General features: G+C 55.0%; 1 protein-coding gene across 1 annotated transcript; it reads left to right on the forward strand.

Annotated features, from left to right (window-relative positions):
- On the forward strand, window positions 1-27781 carry VWCE (von Willebrand factor C and EGF domains). The gene is given in 21 exon segments (XM_039860483.1): window positions 1-3349; window positions 5779-5873; window positions 5984-6073; window positions 6407-6535; window positions 8666-8782; window positions 11035-11151; window positions 12043-12171; window positions 12892-13334; window positions 13413-13506; window positions 14762-14844; window positions 16252-16339; window positions 17536-17621; window positions 18868-18985; window positions 19515-19600; window positions 20982-21078; window positions 22152-22234; window positions 23368-23458; window positions 23542-23624; window positions 23979-24069; window positions 26742-27302; window positions 27305-27781. Coding segments are annotated over 21 exon segments (2853 nt in total). The 5' UTR covers window positions 1-3239; the 3' UTR covers window positions 27367-27781.
- The last annotated feature ends 203 nt before the right edge of the window (window positions 27782-27984 follow it).

Below are 27984 nucleotides of genomic sequence, written 5' to 3' on the forward strand. Positions count from 1 at the left end.
TAGTGTCTGGGCCCACGTTTCCACCAGTGACCCGGTGGGAATAAAGGCTGCTCTGTCCCAGCCATGGAGTCGGGTTGATCCCAGGCATATTGGCTGGCTCCTTTAAGACCAGCCTTTGATACAGTGTCAGGAAAGTTGTGGTTTCAAGTTCAAACTGTGGTTTTGAGAGATTCTAGCTTAAAAGGAAAAGGGCAAAGAAGCATCTCTGCTTTGGGGGTCTTCTGGAGTGAGTTTCCTTCCCTAGAGGCAGTCCTTGTGTTTCATTACCATTCTTTCTCTCTTACTCTCCTGGGATTTCTGAGGGTGGGGGATAAAGGTCTTAAGGGAAAATAATAATCAGCATCTCAAACACCACAGTTTGAACTTGAAGCTGGACACTGTGATTTGAATTCTTTTAAGTCATGGTTTGAATTGAAAAAGCCTATCCCCATGCCAGACACCAGCATTAATGAGGCAGGCAAGCAAAAGTCTCCAGATCGTGATCATTTAAAAATCTTAATCTTAGATGGGAGAATGGACTATAAGGTGCCAAGGTCAGAAAGACGGATGTAATGTGATGTATTCTGGTGCATTGTCGTGGTCTGACCTGCAGCCACGGAGACCTACATCGAGTAGTAGGTGATTACATATCAGTGACTTCAGTCTTGACTTTGGAATTCGTGGAGTCCTTAGAGTTTTTGTTTCCTTCAATCTTGGGTCTATTCATTCAGGATTGAATTCCAGCAGTCTTTTGGAAACTGACATTCTGCTGCCACACTCCCACACTCTCGCCTTAAAAACCATTAATCACCACTCCAGGGGTGAAAGGTTGCCTGTGGGCCTTTGCTACAGCCAGCTGGAAGGGCTTCTTCCCGTGTCAGTGCTGATGAGCTCGCCTTCCTCCAGGCCTCCTCACGAATGGACCTTTGGGAGAATAATAGAAACTGACTCATCACATGACCGTTTGGAAGGGTCACAAGCCAGAGGCCTTCTTTCTTCAGCCAACAACAACTTAGATCCTCCCCCTCGGTGGAGGGTCCCTTTTGTTGCTCAAGCCACAAGCCACAGAAGTGGGGAGGAATTCCTGAAGAACTGTAGCTAAGGGATGTGCCCAAACTTGTCTTTGAAGATGACTGATATTAAGTTAGAGACTCTCAGGGTCCAAACTTTGAGCCTCAGGTCAAACAAACCAAAGGATAAGATAAAGAACATAGTGAAAAGCAAACTAAAAAAACACAGTGTTAAGAGGAGCAAGATGATTGCCATAAGGTCAGAAACTGGGAAATGAAAGAAATGTCGGGCGCTGTTTACAAAGTTGTTTCGAAATGCTCAGGAATTTACGATGTCTTAAAAACCCTGAGCTCCTCCTGAGGGTGGATGAGGATTTTGTTTAAGCACTAAGTTGCATCTCAGCTATTCATTGGCCAATATGGAGCAGACCCTGTCAGGTTCAGGGCAGCCCTGGAGGATGGAAGGGTGGGACTACATGAAGCAGTAGAGCTCTCAGGTGTGAGGGAGTGTGGGAGGAGCTGGCATGAGGTGTGACAGGTGTGTAAAAGGAACCGTGTCCTGTGTAAATGAGAATCTGTGGGTAGTTTCTGGGGCTGAGGAGAAGGAGCACCTATTTGACATTGAGTGGTGGTCTAGGTAGGACTGATAAGGGCGATAGAAAAGGGAGGGCTTTATGTTTACCCCTGTTGAATAATTCAGGGCTAGATTCGTGACTGTGGACCGTGAGGCAGCAGGGAGGGATGCCGTGTGAGCAGTAGAGGGAGAAAGTACACCTTCAGATGTTTGAGATAAAAAGGAAAGATGGCCTAAGATTCTGAGGGACCTTTGGACTCAGAATGGACAAAAATATGGAAGCTGCATTCATCGTAGGATATGGACTATTTGGCAACCTACTTGCTGAGAATTTGTTGCTGAGCGTAGAAGATGGATCAAAGCTAACCCGGTGACAGAACCAGCCTACATTTGAACATCTGCAAAAACAACCACACAGGTTTCAGGTAGGGACATCAGCTTAGCTTGTGTTTAATAAGCAACAATGTAAAAACATGATAACAAAAACACCTGAGGTTTTCCTTTCATGTAAACTGTTAGGAACTAGCAGCAGCATGGGGTTGCCCCCCAAGCCAAGCGATGTTAGGCCATGCTAACGAAAGTATGGTGTCTGGAACAAAGGAAGCAAGAGTCCAGGCCACTGTTGGCACACCATGTTCATTTGTGGCCACCAGTGTTAAGGATCTCAGTGACAGGCTGAGGTAGCCAGTGGGAAGGCAACTGCAGAGGCAGGACCAATCGAACTGGGGTTATTTAGGTGGGAAGTAAAAATACTTTCTGTAATAATTCAACACGGAATTGGTCTCCCTTCTGACAGGTAGTGAGTTCCTTATGCTTGGAAGTATTTAAGCAAATCTTGACTAATTGGGTCCTGATGGTGGGGAAGATAACCCAACAGAGCAGAAGGGAGAATTTCAGCTTTCTGGTCATCCTCGCAGATTTCTCCCAGCTGAATGATCCTGACCGTCCACCACCTGCTCCCCCTTCTCTGCCTACCTCTCCGGCTGTGGCCTGGGGCAGCTGCAGAAAGGAGCAAAGAGGAGTCTATGGGTTCACGATGGCTTAGTAATTCCTGCCCAGGGAGCAGGTGGACCCACTGACTGGCACATTCAGGGGTAGGGTGCAGACCTGCTGGCAGGCTGAACGCCGGCCTAGAACTGCCCAGCAGCGAAAGGGCCCAGAGTCCTGGGCATGGATTTCCACGCTTCCCATCTTCTGATGACACGGGCACTTTGGGCTCCACCGAGACCAGCAACGCCCGGGACGCACGCCTTCAGCACCGGCCTCGTTCCCGAAGTCTCTTTTCTCCCTGGGCCTCAGTCTGACGCCCACAGGACTTCTCTGGGAGCCGACTCCCAAACCCAGGCGAGGGGTGTGGGCCGAGGGCGAAACCCCGCCCCCAGGGGTCCCTGATCTTTGACCCTGACCAGGGCTCCACGGCCACCCGCGGGCGGGCAGCGCTGCCTTTTGTGTCTTGCTTTGAGGTACGGGAGACCCCCAGCCCTGTGCTGCGTCCCCTCGCGGCCCCCTGCCCCTCCTCTCGGCGTCCGCAGCCCCCCTGCTCGGCTCCGCGTGCCAGCTCGGGGCTCGCTGGTTCGCTCCCCGTGGCGCCAGGAGGAGGGGCGAGGGCCGGCAGCCCCCTCCCCCGCGCGCCTCGCCGGAGACCAGCGAGCCGGGGGGACGCGCCGCCGCCGGTCATGTGGGCCGGACTGCTCCTCCGGGTCGCCTGCGTTGTACTCCTGCTGCTCGGGGTCCTGGCCCGCGGCTACACCGGGAGGAAGCCGCCCGGGCACTTTGCAACCGAGAGGTAAGCGCCCCGCACCCCTCCCCTGCCCCGCGGCGGGGGCACTCCCAGCGTGGAGCGGGAAGGCGCGGAGGGGCGCCGGGAGCCACTGGCAGCCGCGGATCCGGGCTCCGCTCTGGGGCTCTGTCCGCGCGCGGGCGCAGCCCAGGGGTCCGTCCAGACAAAGAGACAGCAGCTTGTGCCTCTGCACGGTTGCCGGTTCTGCGCCCTTCTCGGGGGGCTGCCCTGGCTGGGTCCGCGGGGGCACGGAGATCCAGGCGGTGGGCGAGCCCTTCTGAGTCTGCCCTGGAGCGTGGACCTGGGGCGAGGGGAGCCTGGGACGTGCCACCTGGTCTCCAGACTGGCTGGCTTCACTTGCGAACGTGCCAGAGGCTCTGCCTTGGCAGGCCCTGGCCCCCTGCGGCGCCGGCCCGTTCGGGGCAGGGGGCTTTTTCCGTGTCTAGGCTACGCGCACCCTGTGGACCTTGGAACTGCTGGGGTCTCGGGTTATGTTTCGGTTTCCGCCTGTGTGCTCCCCCGCGGGCGGGGGTGGGGTGTTTGTCCCTTTGCTCTTTCCCGATTGATGCCGCCCTCCCCTCGGGTCGCCTCCTGGAGGAGGCCCGGCGGCCACGGGCCGAGCGGTGTGTGCGTGATGCTCTGAGCGAGGGAACACGGTGTCAGCCGGCGGCCTGGCCCACGGCCACCGCCTCGCGGGGCGCGCAGGAGGCGGCCCCACCAGGCTCGCGGCTCGCACGTGTGTGTTCTGCCACCACCGCCAGTTCCTGCTCCAATCGGGCCAGCTCCACGGAGTTCCAGAGCCTTCCTGCCACCTGTCTCCTGGTCAGGGCCCGCCCTAGGAGGCTCTCTGGGGCGCTTGGCCCCGGCCCACCTGAAAGTGTATCTCTGCTAGGCTCCATGGCATCTTAACATCTGCCACTTCGGTGGCCTCCCAGTCCCTTTCAGAGCCTGGTCTGAGGAGCTGGAGCTGCCGGCTCCTCCGTCCTAGGCTGCTTACTGCTTGCTGCCTTAATCGCTCCTTTGGGGGAAGTGGCTGAGACACCACTACCAGTTCCATCCCCTCCCCCCCAGGGCCCCCTCTTTTTCTGTAAGACTTCAGAGAGCAAACAGGCCCTTTGGGGACACCAGGGTCTGTTTTCTGCAGACGTTTCTGCACGACCCTGTGCCCTGAGCTTCCCTTTTCAGACTACTTGTCACCTTTCACAGGGATTATTCTCCCCAGGAGTGGCGTGGGTCTGACTCGTCCACCCATGTCCCCAGCCCTGCTGCTGGGTCTGGCACATCGTGGGTGTTCCAGGACTGCTTGCCAGGCAGAGCATCCCCGTCAGCCCCTGGAGCACAGGTCGGGAGGGGTTCTCATCCCTATTCTGTTGCACCAGGATTCCTAGTGAAACCAGACTGGACCGCATCACCCTCTGCCCGGCCCATCACAGAACCAGTTGCACTCATTGTCTCTGTCCCCCTCCAGGCCTGTGCCCTGTGCTCCCTCTGCCTGGAGCACCTTCTCCCCTCCTGCGCTCTTACCCGCTGCCCCTATGCCTCTCCTCTGCCTCAGCCTAGATGCTGTCCTTCCAGGAAGCCTCCTCTGACCCTCTTTGGGGCATCACAGTCAGTTCCGTTGTGGCACTCGTCACAGTACGTTGTTATCACCTGGTTCTTTGTCTGCCCGGAGTCCCTGAAGGTGGGGAAGTGGCTCGTTCACTGGCATAACCACCCTCACCCCAGAGATGTCACTTGGGGAATGATGTCTGTCCAGCCCCTCTGGGGCTGCCGTCCCCCTTCCTCTTCTGCTGGCTTCCTGTCTCAATTTTCCCCTCAACAGCCATTTATTGAGCACCTACTATGTGTTAGGCACTGCCCTTGGTGAGGAGGTGAACAAAAAAGATGAAACCTTTTCTCTTCAAGGACTGATAGCGGAGAGGGACAATGAACAGATCAACAAATGAATACGTAGTGTCCCAGGAAGCAGATGTCATTAGGAAAAATAAAGCAAGGTGAAGGTGGACAGGAGGGGCTTCTCCGCAAAGGTGACATGAGCAGAGAGACCTGGGTAAAAGGAGAGAATGAGCTAGGAGAGTATCTGAGGAAGACCTTTCCTGAGAGTGGGAACTGCAGGTGCAAAGGCCCCGAGGCAGCCATCCCTGGGGCTCCTCATCCATTGCCGTGTTTCTTCCTCAGCGCTGAGGCCCCAGCCCCAATCTCCTGGCCACTCTTTGCTCTGTGTTCATGTGGCAGGTATCTGTAGGACACTGGTGTCCTGATCTTTGTCCTGCTTTCAGGAGAAGCTGTCAGGGTCATTTTTCTTTGGAAACTTCCCATTGCCCCTCCAGAGGGTCTCAAAAACCGTTTGTCGATCGACTTTCTGACTGGCTGGGAGGCTTGCACTGCTTTGTGGACCAATCAGAACGTGGACAGTGCTCTCTCCTCTCTTGCAGACGCCGGCTGGGCCCGCACGTCTGCCTCTCGGGGTTCGGGAGTGGCTGCTGCCCTGGCTGGGCGCCCTCCATGGGCAGCGGGCACTGCACCCTTCGTAAGTGCCTGTCCTTGTGTCCCAAACATCCTCCCCAGCAGGGTGCTCATTCCCTGGGCTGGTCTGAGGGGGCCCCAGCCCCCACTCCCTCACTGCATCTCTCCTCTCAGCCCTCTGCTCGTTTGGCTGCGGGAGTGGCATCTGTATTGCTCCCAACATCTGTTCCTGCCAGGATGGAGAGCAAGGGGCCACCTGCCCAGGTAACTGGGGTGGGCAATGGCTGATGGGAAGAACTCTGCTAACACTGGGATTATGCGTCATGCACCAGGCACGTGGGTCCTAAGCACATCGTCTTCAAACAACCCCGTTAGGCAGACATTCTCATTCTCATTTTATAGGTGAGGAAACTGAGGTACAGAAGTTAGTGGCTCGCCCAGGGTGACACGGCTAGTAAGTGGTAGAGCTGGATGGAAACTCAGGCCTGTGTGCCCTCCAGAGGCACCTTCCCCACAGAATCCAGGAGGCGCCCCAGTGAGGACGGGCGGCCGAGACTCAGGCATGGTACATGCTCACATGCTCGCTGCCCGTTTCAGAAGCCCATGGACCCTGCGGGGAGTACGGCTGTGACCTTACCTGTAACCATGGTGGCTGTCAGGAGGTGGCCCGAGTGTGTCCCGTGGGCTTCTCGATGACAGAGACAGCTGTCGGCATCAGGTGTACCGGTGAGAGATCTGGGCGCAGTGGGGGAGGGGCGGGCGAGAATCGCGTCCCCCTTCCTGTCCTGCCAGGATGGAAGAGCAGAGCCAGGACGAGCTCTGCAGTTAGAGAGAGGGCAGGGAGGCATGCAGACCCAAGGGCGACGTCTTCTGCCGTTTCACAAATATGTAGAGAGCACCGCTTCTGGGCCAGGAACCGAGCTAGGGGTGGGGTGCGGGGTGTGAGTGGGGCGAGACAATACCAGTAGCACGTGATGGGACCGGAACTGTCGAAGTGCGAGGTGAGACTGGAAGGGGAGGGGACCGTGGAAGAGTCCCTTGGGAAAGTGACATAGGAAAGACGAGGAAAGCAAAACTCGAGAACTGCTTTGTAAGGATATCGTTTGTTCGTGATTTTAAAAAAATTCCCGCGGGGCGAGCCTGTTACGTGTTCCGCAGAGGTAGCCACCGTGACCGGTTTCTTGCGTATGTTTCCTGAGAGCTGAAACCCCCTCTTTGAGGTTCGATGTTATAAAAATCACGTTTTGTCCCTTGCATGCAAAAGTAAAAGATAACTCATTTCGGAACATTTGGAAAATAAAAGAAGGATAGAAAGGTGGACGAAAACCCAGCGTGTCCTGAAGGCTCTACCCGGAGGTGTTGGTTACAAAAACGAAGTTATTTTTTCTGCCTTTTTCCTTGGGCGCACATGTTCGGGGGTGTGTACCTGTGCGCATATGTGTGTTAAGCACGCATATCTTTATGTTGTGTAAAACTGGGATTATACTTTATAGTTTTTGTTCATGATTTTTCTCACTAAACTTTATAGCGTTAGCACGAAATAGTCCTTACGACATAATTTTTAACAGTTGCGTATGTGGCTACTGTAATTTCAGTGCCACTGTCAGTAATGCTGCAGTAAAGGGCTTCTTGTCAGCATCTCTGATTACTCCCAGGAGGAGAACCCTTGGGTCCAACAGCTCATGAAAGCTTTCGTGCTCCAGGCTCATCGAAGCCATCCGCCCTCCCCTGTCTTTCATGGAGGGTACTTTACCCACACACTTCTTGTGACAGAGGCAAACTGGACCAAGGAAAAGCCAGAGAACCAAGTCAAAGCCAGCACAGGGCAGGGGGCACAGACCACAGCCACAGCAGTCCCGGCGGGGTGGGGTTAGTCAGGGTGGGCTTCATAGAGGCGGTGGGAGAGGTCTGGAAGGGGCTGCCTGTGGGAAGAGCAAGTAAGGAGAGTGGAGGTGTTCGGCTAGCATGGGGCCCGAGGGGTGGGGGACTCGGGTGCCGACTGGAGTGGGCAGAGCTGGTCCTGTTGGTCCTCCAGAGCCTTCTTGGTTCTCAGATGAGGAAGGGGAGGCAGGGGCGGGAAGGGCCATTGCCCAGCCCCCTCAGCCCTCAGGCCCGAACCTCCCCGAAGCGCTACTTGGATCCAGCCACCCCTCCTGGGCGGAAGCTTCGGAGACTCCTTGGAGCTCCACGCTGGAGCCTTACCCCGGCTGTCCAGCCCTGCCTCCCACTGCCCCCAACGCTTGCGCCAGCCCCGGCCCCAGGCAGTCCCTGTGCTTCCCAGAAGCCCCTCAGACCTCCCTCCAGTGGACGGGCCCCTGCTGCTGCTGCTGCCTCCTGGCCCTCTAGCCCACGTCTCCAGCACGCTGCCACTGCTGCGGCCGGGCGTTCCCTGGCAGGGCACATATCACCCAGCCACGTGTGGTCTCTCATGGGTGTGGGTCGCGGCTCCTACGTTATCAGCCTACGACCGTCTGGAGAGTCAGCGCCATGTCCTAGTCACAGCTGTGTCTTCGACAACTCCCTTCAGGTCTGCTGCTCACGAGTAGCACTCAAGAAACATCGAAGGGGGTTAATCAGCCTTCCTACCCACGCCCCTCTGCTCTCGAGTGGGGTCACCGGCAGGGGCTCTGTCTCAGCCATCCTCTCTGTCATCTGGTCTGCGGGGCTCAAAGAGGGGGGCCTGGTCCCTCGGCCTCTTCTTTCTGGGGCTTCCCGCACAGCAGGATGACTTTCCCAGTGCTTGGTCTTTCTTCCCGGGATGGGGTAGGGGCGCGGGGTCCCCGTGGAGTAGATTTTCTCCCTCCACCCCAACCACTTTCAGTGTGGGTGGTACAAGGGTGTTTTCTCTCTTCTCAGATATTGACGAATGTTTGAGCTCCTCTTGCGAGGGCCACTGCGTGAACACGGAAGGCGGGTTTGTGTGCGAGTGTGGACCCGGCATGCAGCTCTCCGCCGACCGCCACAGCTGCCAAGGTGAGCGGCTCAGGGCCGGGCAACGCGGACACTGCCGCTGCTCCTGCTGGGCTCTGATGTCCACTGGGTGGCCCTGCCAGGGCCTGCTCTGCCTGTGTTTGTGCATTTCACCTTGACCACGGTCCTCTGAGGTGGACCCGTGATCTTCTCCACCTGACTGGTGGGGCAACAGGTTTGCCCAGGGCCATTCAGTTTGAATCCTGGCAGCTCTGACCCTAGGGTCTGGGCTCTGAACCAGGGCTCTCTAAGAAACTGCTGCTGCCATCATTGCAGGGTGGAGGGATGGGGGCGAGGCGAGGCCCTGGGGAGAGGCGGGACCAGGGTCGGGAAGACAAATTGGAAGGAGGAAGCCACTGCGAAGAGGGGGCTGTGAGCACAGCACGCCCAGGGGCTGTAGGAGAGGCATGCATGCTGGGGCCATTCATTTGTTCCACCTGCCCCCATGCTGGGCCGGGCCCTGGAGACACTGGCCTCCAGCTGCCCCCAGTGGGGTGGAGAGCAGAACAACTTTGGAACAGGGCGTGAGTGCTGCAGGGGCCAGCGGGAGAAGGGGTTTGTCCTCCTGAGTGAGCAGAATGGGAGAGATCTTTTAAAATAATGACTCATTCTTTCAAGATGACTTATTTACAGAAGTTAGGTAAGAAAACACTCTCTCTTCAACAAGGCAGCTAAGACGAAAGTTCCTCCTTGATACTGCAATATTATTTTCTGTGCGTTTGAAATTTTCATGAATTTTGAAAAGTCTCTAGCTCCAGGCCCTCTCTCCCACTCCTGTACTCTGCTTTCCCTAGAGAATAATCCCCGTATCATAGTCAGCCCAGGCTGCTGTAACAAAATGCCACAGACTGGGCGGCTTAAACAACAGAAATATATCCTCAGTTCTGGAGGCTGGAAGTCCAAGATCAAGGTGCCAGTCCATTCAGTTCCGGGTAAGGGCCTTCTTCCTGGCTTGCACATGGCTGCTTTCCAGCTGTGTCCTCACATGACAGAGAGAACAATCTCTCTGGTGTCTCTTCTTATAAGAGCACTAATCGCATCATGAGGGCCCCACCATCCAGAACTCATCTAAACCTAATCACCTCCCCAAGGCCCACCTCCTAACACCATCACGTTGAAATTAGGGCTTCAACATATGAACTTGGGGATCAAAATTCATCCATAGCACTTGGTTATCAATCTGCTGAGTGCCCTGCCTGCCTCTTCCCAGTACATGTACACACACACGTGTACACACACGCGCACATGCACTTGACAGAGATGATAATAAGAGATGAGCAGCTCACAGTCCTGAACTATCGTGTCTGGGCACTGTGCCAAATACTATAGATGCATTTTCTCATTTCATCCTTAAAATTATCCTCTGAAGGTGGCATTATTTCCATTTCCCCAGTGGGAACACCGAGGCTTAAAGAAATGAAATAACTTGCCCAAGATCATGTTAGAGCTGGAATTTGTACCTGGCCATTCCTGGACTTGCTTTTCCCCGCTCAGTGATCTCTCTGGAAGCTATCTCCCCACCAGGGTCAACAGATCTGTCTCGTTCCTTTTAACTGCCGCCTGATATTCTGCAGAGCAAACATCCCATAGTTCACTGACTCTTATTGATGAACATGCAGATAACATCCAGTTTTTCACAATTTCAAATTCCAGCAAGGGGAAGCTATGTCAGAAGAGGTGCTGTAGAAGCTGAGTTTTGAGGTATGAGTAGGAGTTTTTCAGTCAGACAAGGTGGGAAAGGCAGCTCAAGCAGACAAGAGGACGTGGGCCAAGGGGGAGGCCCACGGGAGCGTGGTATACTTGGGCAATGGCACGGATTTAAGCAGAGCGAAGGTGAGGGGCGAGGAAGGAGTTGGAAAAGGCAGCCCAGGGCTCGGGAGCTGTGGTGCAGCATTGGTGTCTGTGGGAGCCGTGGGGGGCCGGGGGGCGATCAGAGGTGCCCTTTGGTCAGACGTCTTGGGAGCGGTGTAGAGGCTGGCTCGGGAGGAGCACAGGTAGAAGCAGTGAGGTGCATGAGGTTGTTGCTCTTCTCCAGACTAGAGTCAAAGGTGGCCCAGGCTAGGGTCGGCAGTAAGGGTGGAGGGAGTGGCTGGTCCAAGGAGGACTTAGGAGTTGATACCCTGACGGTGGACAGTGAGAAAGAGAGGAGTGGCCCCGAGTGGGACAGGAGATGGCGAGGAGAGAGATAAGAGGGGGCCGTATATTTCCAAGACTCTGTGAGGAGAGAGCTCCAGCCTTATCCTGCTTCCGCCCAGACACGGATGAATGCCTCGGGACCCCCTGTCAGCAGAGATGTAAAAACAGCATTGGCAGCTACAGGTGTTCCTGTAGAACTGGCTTCCATCTGCATGGCAACCAGCACTCCTGTGTAGGTAAGGTCGGGAAGACCCTGTCGTCTTCACACTCAGGCTGCCAATCAGGAGGATGGACAGGCGAGCCCAGGGACAGGGAAAGGTCAACGGTCTGGACCTCCTGGTCCCCTGGAACCTGTACCCGCTGGAGCCCTTGCTCAGAGCCTGCCTTTTGCTGGGGTTGGCATGGCTCCCCACGGAAGACCCTGGCTTTTCCTGGCCACATGCCACTTTCATCCTGTTATGCTTCTGTTCCAACCCTCTCCCAGATACACCCTAAGGATTCCTCTCTGGTCACCCACTTTCTTGGCTGCCTTGCTCCCCTGGGTAAATAAAGCACGTTATGTCTTGGTTCCTCTGGTTTAGAAGGAGACCCCTATTTTCTCAGCCCATGGGCAGAAATTTCCTGAAAGGGATTGGCACGTTTGGCTCGAGCTTGGCTCATGGGTTTGAAGGTGGGGTCCCATGGGCCTGAAAAAAGTCTTTGTTCCAGTGGAGTGTGGCGTTTGTCCTGAAGCCTGCCTTGAGCAGTACAGTGACTTTTGAGATTCTTTTTTCAGAGGGGGCCACACCATCTGACATCCAACACAGGGGGTGGTGGAAGGTTTGAAGATGAAATTCCCAGTGGGTCTCACCCCTCCAGCCAGCACTTAATCATTGCTGCCTGGGGCTGGGAGATGAGTCACTGGTGTATCCATTAAATGCCTACTGGATGTATGAATCTTACGATGGGACTAGCATAGATTTCAACCGCACTCTCAGACATCTAAGTCACATCCCGCACCCTGGGGCAGGGATGGACCCCGTAAGAACATGGCAAGGAGACTCCCCAGCCTTTTTGGCTAAGGGATGATGGAAGAAAGGCTTGGCAGCCCCCAACGAGGCAGCTGTGGCAGGGAGGCTCTCCTGCAGATGTGAACGAATGCCGGAGGCCGCTGGAGAGGCGCGTCTGTCACCATTCCTGCCATAACACCGTGGGCAGCTTCCTGTGCACCTGCCGACCTGGCTTCAGGCTGCGAGCAGACCGCGTGTCCTGTGAAGGTGAGCGTCCAACTCTGCCTCGACTCCCGGCCCCGCCCTCCTGGGACCGGGCCACGCCCACAGAGGCTGACCCTCTTCCTGGACCTGTTTTTGAGTCATCTTCCCAACGCTGTCCTTTCTTCCTGGCTTCCTCCTTCCACTTCTTTATCCATTCTTAACCCCTTTTCATTTCACCGTTTCCCTGGGCCTTCCGTTTATCCCCCAAATGGAAAGAGACAATGAGGAGCGCGTGACATAGGAGTCCCTATGGAACCGTCCCCAGGGCAACCTATGTGGGCGTCTGGTAGCAACTTGGCCTTCCAGGGGTAGACGCTTTGTACGGTGGTGTGTCAGGCCATTCTGTCACACTGTACCAGTGTGCCTGTAAACACGTATAATGTCGTATCAGCACCGAAGGCGCTCTCTCTAGTCCATAGCGAGTTCTCCGAGCGCCTCAGCAGCCCCTCCTGGGAAGCCGCGCATGCATGGAGGGCAGGGGCCACCCTCCCAACTTGTAACCTAGTCTGCTTATTTGGTACTTTCCCATCAATCTTCTTGTGTGATCGTCTTCGCACCCCCACTAGGTTAGGGGTACAACGGGTGGTATTAGACCCATTATGTTGATGAAGAAACTGGCCCAGAGACATTCAGCGGCTATGGTGATGGAGCTGAGTTCCGGTCCCCAGTTTTGCCTCCTGCCCCTGCTACCTCCCTCAAGACACCCCTGTGCTTCCGTTTCAGCTTTCCCGAAGGCCGTGCTCGCCCCCTCTGCCATCCTGCAGCCCCTGCAGCACCCGCCCAAGACGCTGCTGCTCCTTCCAGAGGCGGGCCGGCCCGCCTTCTCCCCAGGACACAGCCCTCCTTCTGGGGCTCCGGGGTTCCCAGCCAGAGTCAGGACCACCCGCCTGCCGTCGCCCACCCCCACACTACTCACATCTTCCCCTTCTGCCCCAGTGAGGCTGCTGCCCACCCTGATGGCCACCCCGGTGCCCCGAGCACCCCTGTTGGGGACCGTCAAACCCTCCTCAACACTCCAGGAGAAGGCGGTGGTGACCCCTTCCTTGCCCATGGACCCCACAGTCCCACGGCTGGCACCAGGGCCCTCTGCCTGCTGGCACCTGGGAGCCATGTACGAGTTGGGGAGCCGCTGGACAGAGCCGGGGTGTTCCCAGTGCTGGTGCGAGGTGGGTGTGAGGAGTCCTCGGGCTGCCCTGCTCTGGTGTCTGGGGCCTTGTGGTGATTGGAACTCCTGCTTCTTCCAGGATGGGGAGGTGACCTGTGAAAAGGTGACGTGTGAAGCTGCTTGTTCTCACCCGATTCCCTCTGGAGATGGAGGGTGCTGCCCATCGTGCACAGGTGGGAGCTGGTCCGGGGCGGGGCTGTGAGTTCCCAGTGTGGTCCCACCTCTGCCCTTCCCCAGCCCTTCTGCAGCTGAAAGGCCGTTCTCCAACTTCCCTGTACTTTTGAATCACCTGACGGTTGGGTCCCCGGGGTGGGTCCCTGCTCCTCCCGCCCCCCCAAGCTTCTGATTTAGCTGGTGTGTGTGTGGGCAGGGCCCAGGAATTTGCATTTCTAACAATTTCCCAGGTGATGCTGTTGGTTGCTGGTCTGGGGACCACAGTTTGAGAATTACTGGTCTATGCTATGATATCATATCTCAAGGAGAGCTTTTTGACTTCTGGGGATCCCTTTTGAGCTTCATTCATTCATTCATTTATATATTCATTCAGTGAGTTTCTCCAAATCCACTCTGTAGTCCCCTTCCCCTGGCCAGTTCCCCTCCGGCAGCCGGAGGAGTAATCATTTTGTAAATTCTGCCCCCTTTTCAATTCCCTCCCGCGATCTGCTTATAGTTCTTCATTTGCCTCCTATTGCTGTTAGGATAAAGACCCCACATGTTAACAGATCCTTCAACGGTGCTCCTCAAAACACACTGTGCACAGGCATCACTGGGGTCTTGTTGAAATGCAGATTGTCATTCAGTGGGACTGGAGAGGGGCCTAAGCTTCGGTGTTTCCATGGTGACGAGATGCCCAGGTTGTTGCACTTTGAGCAGCGGTAAAAAAGTCTTCCTAAGGGTTAGAATGAAAATGCACCTATTGATTTTCTGAATGATAATCGGGACCTTGTACAGTGTCAGCACTGAGCCCTGAATGTAAAATGCTGGACACTTTACATCTACAGTCGTGGATCCTTCCAAGTCCCCTTCAGGGCATTTCCATTTCACAGGAGAGACAACTGAGTCCCAGAAAGGTCGAGTGACATGTCCAAGGCCATTGAGGTAACTGAAGGAGCAGGCCAGGTTTCGAACTCATGGCCGTCTGGCTGCCTTTCCTGCCTGATGGGACTAAAATGCCACGCTACCAACCCAGTTCTGTGTTTATTGGACGTGAATGGAAACGTCCCCAGGGCAACCTACGTGGGTGTCTGGTAGTCCTTCGGGGGTCCTAGGACCACACAGTTCTGGGCATCTGGATCTGTCACTCCAGGGGCATCCCTGCCAGTAAGAGAAGGCGCCAGGTTCATCATGCCTGGAAAAGTAATGAGATCACAAGCTTCCTCTGCTTTGAAGAGTTCTGATGGCCCCTCCACTTCTGTTTGTCTTTCAAAGGCTGCTTTCACGGTGGCGTCATACGAGCTGAAGGGGATGTGTTTTCACTTCCCACGGAGAACTGCACCATCTGTGTCTGCTTGGTGAGCATCACAGGATCTCTGAAGCCTCTTGGGTGTTTTTTTAACCTTTTGGGGATGTTAGAGGTGAGCTCCTTGAATGGAGGGAGAGAGTTCTCAGGTTGTGGATTTTGGTCGGAACCTGTCGAATTTAAAAGCCTGGGGGAAAATGTGAAACCTGCAGGTCTGTGGAGTCAGAGAGGTGCCTGTTGAGCAGAAAAGAGCCAACAGGCAAACAGGGTCCATCTGTCTAGCAAGGGGAGGGGACAAAAGTCCCTTGGAAACTTCCCACCAGGGCGGCTGTTTTTCTCTCCAGGCAAAATATTTGCCGGCACAATAAAGGTATCCACATTTGGGAGGGAGGAGGGTCATTACCAGACTCAGCTTGTTAAGAGTATTTTGCTTTGGGTAAATTCACTCCTTCAAGATTAGTTATTAAGCACCTACTATGTGCCAGACACTGCCAGAGGTGGCCACATGGATTCGATTATGAGCACCCAGTGTGTACCAGGCATGGTCTTTGGTGCATTTCACCCATCTCCTCACCTGAGGCTCTGGCAGCTCTTCAAGGTCAGCTTTCCTGACCTTGAATGAGGCTGGGAGGGAGCGGAGCTGGGATTTGAGCCGAGGCCTGTCTGCGTCCAAAGCCAGGGCTCTCCCTGCTATCCTGTGACCGTCTTACAAAGCAGCCCGTGGTGTGGCAGTGATGACGGAAGCTGCCATGTAAGAGGTGGGGATGGGGCACATAGACAGCTCCTGCCACCCTTTGTTGAGGTCTTACTGGGGGCCACACATATGCAGGGGCCAAGCGCTCTCACGGACGATCTCATTTCACATAATCCTCGGCGTCCCCTCACTGATAGGGAGACCGAGGCTCAGAGAGGTGACATCCTTTGTCCAGAGTCACATGACTTGATAACGGAAGAGCGGACACTGGAACTCGAGTCTGGCTAGCTCCAAAGCCAGGAGTTTGTTTTCGTCTTCACTTTAAAATTTTAAAATTTAGTTCTAACTTTGATTCTTCGAATAGCTAATATAGGCACTTAGTTCAAAACTCAGATGCACAGGAAGGTGTCTCTGGTGGAGCAGGTAGCCTCTATCAGCATCCTTCCACGGCTTCCCTAGGCCGTGGGAGGGGATGCTGTGGAAGGCGAGACACGCCCTGCTCTCTGGTCCAGCCCTCGTCTTGGAAAGGGAGATATTTTAAACCACCCCATAATAAATGCTGGGGACCGGCTCCTTGCAAACTGCTTTTGTCATGACTGTGGTGGCATTTAAGTGTCTTGGAAGGCTTTCTTTCAGAGGCTTTTGTGCTGGACAGGAAAGCTGAGGTGTGGCGTGAAATGGATGGAGTGAGCTGGTTCTCGATGGGCCTGAAGGGCGTCAGAGCCTGGTTCTCCTCTCCTCCCCGCCCCCCATCTCTCACCTCAGGCTGGAAATGTGTCCTGCATCTCCCCAGAATGTCCCCCTGGCCCCTGTCCGACCTCCCCAAAGCCAGACTGCTGTACTTGTGTTCCAGGTAAATGACTTTGAGTCAGGGGAGAGGCGGGGGCATTTAGCTTCCTTGTGTATTTGGGGGAGGGGTGTCTTTTGAGTATGTTTTGGGGAGCAAGATGAGTGGAAGAGAGTGGAGAGAGATTGATTTTTGCTTTAGAAACTCAGATCAACTGAAGCATTTCAAAGCGCCTGTTTTAACTGAGGACCTACTATGTGGTTCGGATGCTAGACTGAGCTCATGGCCTGACCTGTCCCCTGCCATGGGAAACACCTTCAACGCAGGCAGGAAGGAGTTTAAGTTCACGCTTGGCATCGATCTGTCTTGAGCTGGAGAGGGTGCCTCCCCTTCCCCACGAATGAGCTGGTCTTTTGTTAAAAATGTGATTTTCTTTCCTGAGATGACCTCATCCCTGGCACAGATATTCCCTGCCAGCTTCGTGCTGTTGCCGCGTGGGGCACTTGCCGGCCCTTGATCTCAGTACTGTTCATAGCCCCATTTTATAGAGGAGGAAACTGAGGCCTAAAGACACACAACCAGTTAGTAGATGAGCAGGACTTGAACTCAAGTCTACCTTTCAAAGCTGGTGCCCTTTAAAATTTTTTTTCTTAACTTTAAAAGTTTATATTATTTTAAATTAAAAATTTGGCGATTAGGCAATGTCGTCCCTACGAGGTAGGAAGTGGTATCAAACCTTTGTGCAGATGAGAAGACGAAGCCTTAATGAGCTTTAGCACCTGCCCAAAGTTACTCCCTAGTGAGGCGCGCAGCTGGGATTTGGACCCGGGGCCGTCTGACCGACACCGGGCGGGCGTGGCCAGGTTTTCAGGCTCTTTTTACCTGTGAGGCATCTTCACATGAGAGGCTCTTGCTGAACCCTCCCAGCCGCCCCCCTGGGTGGCACGGTTCCCAGAGCCGTCTCAGGTGTCTGGAGCGGTCTTTTTTCATTTCTTCTTTTCTCTTCTTCTCTGGTTATTCTGGGCTTCCCCTGCCTTTTTAGTTAAGGACCTGATTTTACACGTGCTTCGTTCTCTGTCGGTTTTTAATAGCACATTTTTTTGTCAGGGGTTCAGAGGGGCGAAGCGAGCGTGGGCCGTGGTGGGGAGTGTCATGGGAGTGTGTGAGCATCTCCAGGTTCCCCCACTACCCGTTTCTTCTCCTTTTCCTTCCTCTGCCCCCTCTCAAAGACCTTGAGCTGCTTCTGCCTTTTCTCTCTGCAGTGAGATGCTTTTTCCATGGCCGGTGGTATGCAGACGGGGCTGTATTCAGTGGCGGTGGTGACGAATGTACCACCTGTGTCTGCCAGGTAGGGAGCTGAATTGGTGGGTGACGGGGAGAGGGTGAAAGACTGTCCTGGGATGCCTTGGCCGTGGGTAAGGGGGGCTGCCATGTGACACAAGGGAGATGAGGTAGCAAAGAGACTAAGGGACCCGCAGTCACCAAGGCCTTGAAGTTCCTCCTTTAGCAGTGCAATTTATAGAGCACCTACTGTGTGCCTGGAACAATGCTGAGAGCTGGGGACACAGCTAAGCACAAGACAGCCCCAGTCTCCTCTGTCAGGGACCCTATAGCCTGGGTGGGTGATGGACAGGTGACCAGGGCTCCTAGCCAGACTTGCAGGCTTCAAGGACACCTTCTCGGAGGGAGGGATGCTAAGGTGAGACCTAAAGGATGACCAGCACTAATCAGGTAAGGAGCTGAGGCAAGTGTGCCCGGCAGCGGGCACTGCGTGAGCAGAGGACAGGAAGCAAGAGAGAGCATAGTGTGCAGTACGGAACACATGACAGATTTGAGTCAGGCCAGAGATGAGGCTGCAGGCAGGGACAGCACTTGGGCTGGCTTCAGAGAGGCAGGGCCTGGGGCGGGATGCTTCTGTAAGTGAGTTTCTGAGGGACTGCTCTCAGGGGAACCGTGAGGGAAGCGGGAGAGGGGCAAGGAGCAGGGTGAAGATGGGGCGCAGGCCGATGCCCCGGGAGCGGGGCTCCTATACCTCCAGCATCTCAGCCGAGTATACTCCCTTGCTCCCCAGGGTGTCAGAGGGTGAAGGAACCATCCAGGCCCCTGGAAGATATGGCCTCCTTTGGCCAAGGGCATTACTTTAGGGGTGGTGGTGGCAGACTCAGTCGCAGAAGGCTTTGCCAGCCAGGCTGACGGTCTTGGACTTGGCAGAGCTGGGGAAGAGTTTTAAGTGATGGCGTGATGTGATGAGGCTGGTGTGTGGGAAAGTTCTCTGGCTGCATCGTGACAGATTGCAGCGAGAGCAGGGAGCCTGCACAGAAGCCGTTTTGCAGGAGTGAGGGGAAGAGATGCTGGCGGCTGCAGCTGGGGCCGCGGGGGACCCTCCAGACAAACAGCCGGCACATTCTCAGGAACCCCCAGCCTCACCCCAGCCCCAGTGAAGGACTCGTCCTTCCTCACTCTCCTGCCCCATGGAGATTTCTTTGTCACTTTGAGTGGGGTGATGGCAGCTGCCAGCCCTCCTCTTTAGCCCTCCCGTGGCCCAAGGCTTGGGAGCTACACTCACTGGCTCATGACTCTTGGCTTTCTTCCAGAATGGGGAAGTAGAATGTTCCTTCACTCCATGTCCAGAACTGGACTGCCCCCGTGAGGAGTGGTGGCTGGGCCCTGGACAGTGCTGCTTCACCTGCCGGGAGCCCACGCCCATGACAGGTGAGGGGCCCCAGCCCTGCCTCCCTGGGCTGCACCCAACACAGGCCAGGGTGCCTCCAGGAGGGAGGCTGAGCTGTATCCACTGAGACTGTTGCAATGAGTCTGAGTGTGTAAGTTTGTGTGTGTGTCTGTAAGTGTGTCTGCATGTGAGCAGTTATCTGTGAGTACATATTTGTGTAATTGTGTGTCGGTGTGTGTTTGTGTATTTGCGTATGTGTCTGTGTATATCTGTGTATGTGTGTCTGTGCGTAATGGTTTCTCCGTGTGTGAATATGTGTTTATGGGTGCATATGTTTGTGTGAGTGTGTCTGTGTGTACCAGGTCAATGTTTGGAGGGAAAACCCACTAAATGAGGGAGCTAGACAGGTAGCCGTGGGCCACTCCAGGTTGAGTGTACACCCGGGAGCTGTCTACACAGCATAAGTGAGCAGAGGGGTCCGCCCTCGGTGCTGTAGGTCTGCTGGGCATTCAGGGCCTTCCTCGGCACTTCGGCCCACTCATCCTTTCTCCCTCACTGTCCCCTGGCCAGGCTGCTCTCTCGATGACAACGGGGTTGAGTTTCCGATTGGACAGATCTGGTCTCCCGGTGATCCTTGTGAGTTATGCATCTGCCAGGTGAATGACAACCTGCGCGCCTTCAGCGGCTCTCCCTGCTGCTCCGCCCCTTCTTCCCCCCTCAGCCCCTCCTCACCACTCTGACGGGGATCCTCATGGGCCAGACACCCCTGCCCCTCCAGAAGCTGGGCCACCTGGGGCCCGCCCTCAGCCTTGCTCCTACACCATCGAGTTTCATTTTTACAGAAAGTGTTGGGACCCAGTTTATTCCACCCTTGGTGGACTTTTCAGGACAGCGGGGCTCGGCAGTCTGCCTTACGGATGGCGTGTGGCGCGTTGCCCTTGGATGGGGAGCTGCTGGCATAGGGAAATAGGAGTCCTAATTTTCCCCGACACAGATAACAGGGAACTGGGGCAGCCAGCTGTGCAGGCCTTGCCTTTGAAATTGCCGTGTTTCTTTCCTTAACATGAATCGTGTGACCTCATCGCATCGGAACTGGATAAGGAGAGGGTGCTTGAGGTTGCGTCAGATTGACAGCCGTGCAAACACAGCCACTTACCAAGAAACACAGTTGTTTCAGTTCATTGTTTAAGTCCATGTTGACTTTTCCTTTCTACTTGAAAGGAGTTTTCAGTCCCTGAGAGCTTTATGTTTCTCATAATGAGGTCCCTGCACCAGCGGAGTCATGAGTGTCACCTGAAGCCTGGTAGACACGCAGACTCTGAAGGCCGCCCAGACCTCCCGGCTCAGAATCTGCATTTTACTGCCGGCGATGTGTGCGTGCACATTCGCGTGTGAGAAGCACAGCCTTCAAGTCCCTTTGACGCGCCATTTGTTTAAAAGCCTTAGACCCTTACAAAAATTGGAAATGATTCATTAGAGCTGGAGTTGGGACGAAAAAAGCTGCCTTTTTTCTCCTTTATGACTCATCTAGGACACTCAGGTTATATAAAAAAAAAGCTAACACAAAAGCTTTGTAAACATTCAGATTCTTAGAAAAAAGGGGAGAGTAGATATGGCGCTAATGTCTCCTGAAATAGACATTTCAGGTGGAATAGTTTTCTATAAAAATGGGAATTTTGTTCTACTCCATAGGTTTGAGGTGAGCCAGGGTTCCAGGGAAACCCTGAAAGCAGAATTTGGGTGGGGTGTTGCTGCAGCTTTGGCTGCCACTGGAGAGGAACAGGAAGCTGGGGAGATGGAGCCCCAGCAATCGCCTACCCTCCCCGTGGATACGGGGGCCTTCCGGAAGGCTCACGCCCGCTTCCCGAGTAGCTGGTCCTCTTTGGCTGGGACCTGCCACTGCCCACCGCGTCCTGGCGCCTCTTAGGGCAAGCCTCGGCCAGTTGGCAGCATCGCCCTTTTTGGGGGGGCTCTGGGAGAGTGGAGGCGGGGGCTGGTATCGCAGGTAGGATCTTGGTGAAGTTCCTCCTTTCTTAGGCAGATGGCTCAGTGAGCTGCAAGAGGACAGACTGCGTGGACTCCTGCCCTCACCCGATTCGGATCCCTGGACAGTGCTGCCCCGACTGCTCGGCAGGTAATTCCCCACCCCTGATGGGGGGCCGCAGAGCACCTGCCTGCGCCCGTCGCATCCGGGCTCTCCCTGCTGTGGGCCCCTCCGTGAGAAGCGTCACACGGGCGTCATCCTGGGTCGCCTGCACAACCACCCTGGGGCGTGCCCATTTTAGAGATGAGGAAACTGAGGCTCAGAGACGCAAAGCGCTTTGCCCGCCGCAGGCCCTGGGAGCTGGAAGGAGATGTGCAGACGTGCAGAGCTTGCAGCCTGGGTGAGGCAGCAAAGGAAGAGGCCATACCCGTGAGACAATAAAGAATAATGAGAGAAAGCAGAAGCCAGACTTTATTTTTTTATAGTAATTTTTACCTTTTTCCATCTTACTGCAGCACATTTAGAACATACGGAAAGAAAAAATAAAAAAGAAATTAAAAAGGGCCCACATTACTACATTTACCCTCATGGTTTTGTCTTTCTAGTCTCTTTAAGTTATATATCTACGTCTATATATAATGTATCTGTAATACATATCTATATGTAACATATAATAGGTACATATTATGTATTTTTTCCTTCTAAAATGTTTTCCTGCTGTCCCTCACCGGCTTTTATACTTACTAGTATATACATAATACATTTCATCAGCGTAGCAGCACAGATTGGGCCTCTGCAGGTATTGGGAAGCAGAGAGGGGAGAGGTATGGGGGAACGTTCTGGAAGGTGAGGTTTGGGGTTCTCCTGAGTGGGGAGGAGCAGAGAGGATGGCACGGCGCCAGGCACCCAGGCTGTGTCTCTCAGTCCCTCTGTCCCGATCCCACCTGGTGAGGGGTAGAGGAGGACACGCTCTGCCCTGGGTGTGGGGGGCGGGGGAGCGGGCAACCCCAAAGTGAAGACACCCTGACCCCTCTGATGAATCCTGCACAAAATATCAGCCTCCAGTCCAGACACGTCCCTTCTCCAACCCCTGGGGCAGCTGCCCGGGGAGGCAGTTGGCCTGACCTTTGCTACCCAGATAAGCCTGGGACCTTCGCCCTGACCAAAGCCTGGTGACTGCCCCCGACCCGTGGCGGGTGCTCACCCCGTGCTCTCTCTGGCAGGCTGCACCTACACAGGCAGAGTCTTCCACAACAACCAGACCTTCCCGTCTTTGCTGGACCCGTGTCTGAGCTGCATCTGCCTGGTACGGCCACCCAGACCTGACCCCTGTCTGCGGAAACTCCCCAGGGACTGCCACCAGCTCCTGAACCCTGGAGGCAAAGTCCAGAGACCTCCAAGAGAAAGGTCACTTCTGGGTCATGGTGACAGTGGGCTCCCTCCAGCCCTGCCCAGGGTGAATCTTTACCCAGGGCCAGAGAACTGTTTTTCACTCTGCCCGGCTAAAGTCCTCTGCTTCTGGTGACCAGGGAGGGTCTTGGGGGGCAGGGCGGTCCTCACAGTATGAAGTGTGACCCGGGGGTTCTCGCTGAGGGTGTAGGTGAGGGATCCCGACCCCAGACTCTGCGCCCCAATCTTTAAAGTACTCGCATTGTCCAGCCCTGGTCGTGTGCCAACCTTGCTCTCAGCCCTTTATGTGCATGAACTCAGTCCTGGGGAGAATCCCAGGAGATAGGCACCCCCATCGCTTCACCTGCTGGGTGGGAAAACCGAGGCACAGTGAGACAAAGCCATTTGCTGAAGATGCCACAGCTAGTCAATTGAAGTGCCAGGAGCTGAATGCCCCGCTCTGAACCTGTGCTCCGGGAAGCACACTGTACCCCTAAAACCGTACCGCCTCTCAGTCTGAAAAAGCATGTTTATGATAGAGTCCTATCAGCTCGTATTTGGAAAATGAAAAAAAAAAAAAATCACCATTGCTTGTCTCGCCGAGGATGTTTAAAGCCGGTGGAAGGTCTTTGCTGGCGGTGGGTGCAGACACAGTGGGAGAAGGGCCAGGGTCTACAGAGACATTGAGAAACTCGGGGCGAACGTCTCTGGCCTCTCAGTGGCCCTGTTCGTTCACAGCCACGTGTTTCGGGGAGCTTCGGCTTCTGGGTCCTTCTCCTGGGGTTTTGGTGCTCGCCTTTTTTAGGAAGTTCGCAGATTTGTTCGACAGGTATCCATTGGTAGATGAACTCTGTAGACAAGGCCAGGGCCTTGGCCTTGTGGGGCTTGTGTTCTACCAGGAAGATAGACTCTTACCTGCCCCCACCACGGACCTCTCCACCAGCCTTGGTGGTTCTGATGAGGTTCTCAGTGGCCGTGTGACCTGTCCTTCTTGCGTGTTCCGTCGGCTGCCCAGAACGAAGGGCCTTGTGTGTTTTCTGTGTCCTGCAGCTGGGCTCAGTGGCCTGCTCGCCTGTGGACTGCCCCATCACCTGCACCTACCCCTTCCACCCTGACGGGGAGTGCTGCCCGGTGTGCCGAGGTGAGTGTGACCAGCTGCCCCACGTTCGAAGCTCCTGGGTGGGCCTGTGCGCTCATGGGCCCTTGTCTCCTCTGCCCCTGCAGACTGCAACTATGAGGGAAGGAAGGTGATGAATGGCCAGGTGTTCACCTTGGACCATGAGCCCTGTACCCAGTGCACGTGCCAGGTGAGCCGGACCTTGGAACTGGGAGCTGCCAGGCCAGGGGCTGCTTCTTGCGTTTTGTCCCTTTGCAAAACTCGGAGCCCCTTAGCCAACGCGTAAGCCCCTCGTCCTGCTGATTTTCAACTTTAACTACCTGCCAGAATACCTTTGGCTCTGACAGTACCCTCCCTCTTTGTGGTTTCCTTAAGGCTGCCTTGCTGTGTGTGGCTCTGCCTGTTGTTCAGGTGAGGGCCAAGCTCTGCAGCCTGTCTCCGGATCTTTCTGTGGGTCCCACTGCTGGTGCACGAGGCCCTTGGGGGAGCTGCTGTGGGCGGGTGAGGTGCTCTGGGTGTCTTCACGTGTATCCTTCTTCCCTAGCTGGGAGAGGTGAGCTGTGAGAAGGTCCCCTGCCAGCGGGCCTGCTCGGACCCCTCCGTGCGCCCTGGGGACTGCTGCTCCTCCTGCTCAGGTAAGCGGGCCTGGAGTTTCTGCCCCTTTGCTCTTCTTCCCAGAAACGTAGAACTCGTAAAGGGCTATGTGACCTTGAGCATGTCACTTCACCTCTCTGTGCTTCAGCGTGAGAAGCCCAGCCTGAGAAACCCAGGCTCAGAGAGGGAACATGGCTCGCTCAAGGTCACACAGCCAGCACATGGAGCGCAAGCCCGTGCCCCGGCTTACTGACCCTCCTCCATGCTCCTGCCACGCTGTGACATGCCGTACGGCAGCCTCGTTTGTTTACTGTGCCTTTTTCTTCTCCATTTTCTTCTTCCTTAATCTCTTCCTCCGCTTGCTTTCTTTTTCGAGAGATTAGAATTTAGAAACGGAATCCACTTTGCAGAAGAGTAAGCGCTCGCACCCTACTGAGCACGCGTTTCGTGTCAGGGAACGTCGTGTGGCTCCTTCAGCCCCTTTTTCGCAGTGTCTCTCTGAGAGCGGCACTGGTATCGTCCCCATTTTCCAGGTGACGAAGCCGAGGCACAGAGAAGTGAAGTCACGTGCTCAAGGTCACTTAGCCAATGGGCGGTAGAACCAGGATTTGAGCCCCACGTCAATGTTTTAGCTCCTACTCTGCCTTGACTCCGACAGATTATTCTCCTCTGTTTGTCTTCCTCCATCTTTAATGTTCGTCCACGTGGATTATTTTGCGGTGTAACCGGGACACAGACAGCCTGCCGTAACACATAGTTTCAAAGTATTGATGTGGCCCACAGCTGGACGTTTAAAAAGCTCCCAAATATTCTGGGTTGCTCACCCCCCCGCCTTTTGGGTTGACATTTAGGTGGTTTCTTTCTTTATTTTTTATTCTCTCCATAATGGACCTACTGTGAAAAATCTTCAGTCAGACAACTTTTTCTTTAATTCGGTTAGTTGCGTTTGGACTTCGGGGTTAATAGGTGGAGTAATTTGGTCATGGAGCGTCGGAATGGTGTGGTAACTGGTACGTGACCACAGCACATCGCCAGATGGGATCCTGGAGGAAGAGGACACTCGTGGGGATGTGGCCCGTTATCTGTATGCCCACCAACTCTACCCTGTCTGTTTTGAATTTAATTTTTCCAATTTAACGTGTCCGTCGAGTCCCTTACATGTGGCTTTTTTGTGTGTTTTTTTTAAACTTCGAGGGAGACAGTGAATTCTTCCACTGATTTGTGGCCTGGATTTCCTTGTGTATAAAATATCTTTCAATGCCTTTGGAATTTTGAGGAGGATGTTCTATATTTAGGGCAGCTCTTCAGATCTGTGGATAAAGAGCTGCTGTGAGGACTGGGGGGCTGGAGACATCCCGAGCCCGTGCAGCCATTACATGAAAGGAATCGAGTGCTTTCTAGATTCTTCTTTGGTTTAGCCACCACCAACTAACGCCTCTGCAAGCCAATAGATATTATTCCCCCTGCTCTAGAGACTAATCATTAGCTAAGGCGCCAGGCACGTATGGAGCATTTTACCTGTATGAGCTCCTTTAAATGCTCCTGGGAACATTCGAGAATGGCCGTCGTTACTGTTAGCTCTGTTTTGCAGATGAGGAGGCTCAGAGAAGATAAGTGTCTGAATTAAGGCTTTGTTCTAGTCGGTAGTGTTGAACTCAAGGCCAGGTCTCTCTGGACCTTACCCCCGGCTCCTTCCCATTCTGCTCTCCTGCCTCCAGATGGAGAAACTGAGGCCCAAAGTCGTGAGGCAGAGCACCAGCTCCTTCTGTGGGGACACACGGCCTCAGCTTGGTTCTCCATATTGCCTCTACCTAACGAGACCTCCTTGGAAGGAGAAACCACTGTTTATTGAAATAGACTACGAATTAGGGTTTTTTTTGTTTTTTGGTTTTTTTTTGATAATTAAAAACCATAACAACTTTCTTGAGATGTAATTCACCTGCCATACAATTCACATACTCCAAGTCTACAATTCGGTGGGTTTGGGTACGTTCACGCCGTTGTGGGACTGCCCTTCGATGATTTTTAAAGTGCAGTTGGTCCAGTGTTTTAATGCGTTTGACGACATCCGCCTCTTCCCTGACCAGGCTCTTCTCCAACGCTCTTCCTTCCTTGACTTCTCCCCCTGTGCGTTCAGCCCTTATGATGTGCGGGATCCAGGCTGAGACTTTAAAAAGAGAGATTTTTTTTTTCTCTTAGACGTTATGTTTTTAGAGCAGTTTTGGATTCAGAGCAGAATCAAGCGGGAGGTACAGAGAGCTGTGGTGTGCCCCGCCTCCCCGCACGCCCAGCCTCCCCACAGTCAGCGTCCCGTGGCAGGTGGCACGTTTGTTGTCGTTGGTGAACCTACTCTGAGCCCGAGCCCGGGGTGTCACTCAAAGTCCGTAGTTTACATTTGGGTTTAAGCTGAGACTTCCCGTGCACCCCGTGCAATCCTCATCCTTATGTCCATCTTACAGACGAGGAAATGGAGGCCCGGGGGAGTCGTGTGCCCCACACGACGTCACACGGCCACTGCCTAGCAGGGCCTCCCTCCATTCGTGTTGTTTTGGTCTGTTCTCCCTGGAGGCGAGAGCCAGCTGGTCCTCACCGGGTATACGAGGACCTTCAGAGGACTGAGTTTGGGCATCTGTCTCCAGTGTGGCTTGTCCCGGAGCTGCCTCAGCCATGGGGGAGGGTCACTGTGTTTCTTGTTTCCCCCACCTTTCTCTAGATTCCCTGGACGAAAGACGGGGACACTCTGCTCATGGAGACAGGGACTCGGCGCGGAGCCCCCGCGGAGCCACCGCGGCCCCCGTCAGCTGTAGCTCCTGCCCGGACCCCCCTGCAGCATCACCTCAGAGACCAGCACTCCACACCCTCCAGCTCCTTTTAAGGACCAACATGTCTTATGTGCAGACTTCACCCATGAGCCCCTCAGGAGCCCGGGCCTCACCCTCACCCCCTGTGGGGCCTGGGGCCACACCGCCAGGGGGGCCTGGGACCTCCCAGTCTCCTCGACCCTCACCAGGGCCATCAGTTTCTCTGGGAATCTTCACTCTACCTCCAGCCCCTCCCGGGGCTCCTGGGCCACCCCCCGTTACTCCAGAGCCTTCGTCCTCAGCATCTGGGGCCTACACAGTGTCCAGAGAGCCTTCTCTGCCTGCCGCCATCCTGACTAACACTTCTGCCCTGTCCACGACGGGCCCCATCCCCTCAGAGACCCCCATCACCCTCCTCAGGCCTCGCAGACTCTCCCCCACCACGTCCAGACTCTCTGCAGCCCTTGTGGCCACGCCAGCCCCAGTCCCCAGCAGCCCACGACAGGGACCTCGAGTGAGGAGGAGTCTACTGGGTAAGCAGGCCTCCATGACTCTGGACAGAGGAAGCCGTGCCTGAGAGACACTGGGTAGAGGACGCTGCTGGGGGTCCTGAGCCTGAGCGTGTGTGGAGAGGCTCCGGGGGCAACGAGGCGCAGCCCTGCAGGACTCCTGGCTGGACGGAAGACCCCCAGGCCTGGCGTGGCCTTGTTCCCAGGAAGCACGTGGAATGTGCCATGGGAATCGAGCACATGCCTCCTCCTGGGGCAGCATCCTCCCTGGGCGGCGTGCCCTCTGGTCTTTTGAGGAAGATTGGGCTGCTGAGCTTCCCGCTCTGGAGGAGGAGGGCCGGAGAGGGCCTGGGATTCCACTGGGACCGAGCCACCAGCGGTCACTGTCGTCACTGTCCTCTCAGCTGAGCTTTCCTGATTAAAGGCTGTCTCGGTCTGTCCCAGGCTGTGCTGCTCACTCACTTCTCACTTCGGGAAGTTGGGAGAACTTCACTCCATGCCCACAGGTGGCAAACTATGCCCCATCTCAGCCCCCAGCTTGGGAGGAAAGCCTACCCCAAACTGGGGCTGGGTTGGGGAGGTGTCTCGTGTAAGCACCTGGTGGCTTCTGATGCTGAGAGACTTCTAAAGTGAGAAGGGCAAAAAC

Source organism: Pteropus medius, unplaced genomic scaffold (genome assembly GCF_902729225.1).
Source record: "Pteropus medius unplaced genomic scaffold, Ma_sr-lr_union100, whole genome shotgun sequence".
Classification (NCBI taxonomy): Eukaryota; Metazoa; Chordata; class Mammalia; order Chiroptera; family Pteropodidae; genus Pteropus; species Pteropus medius.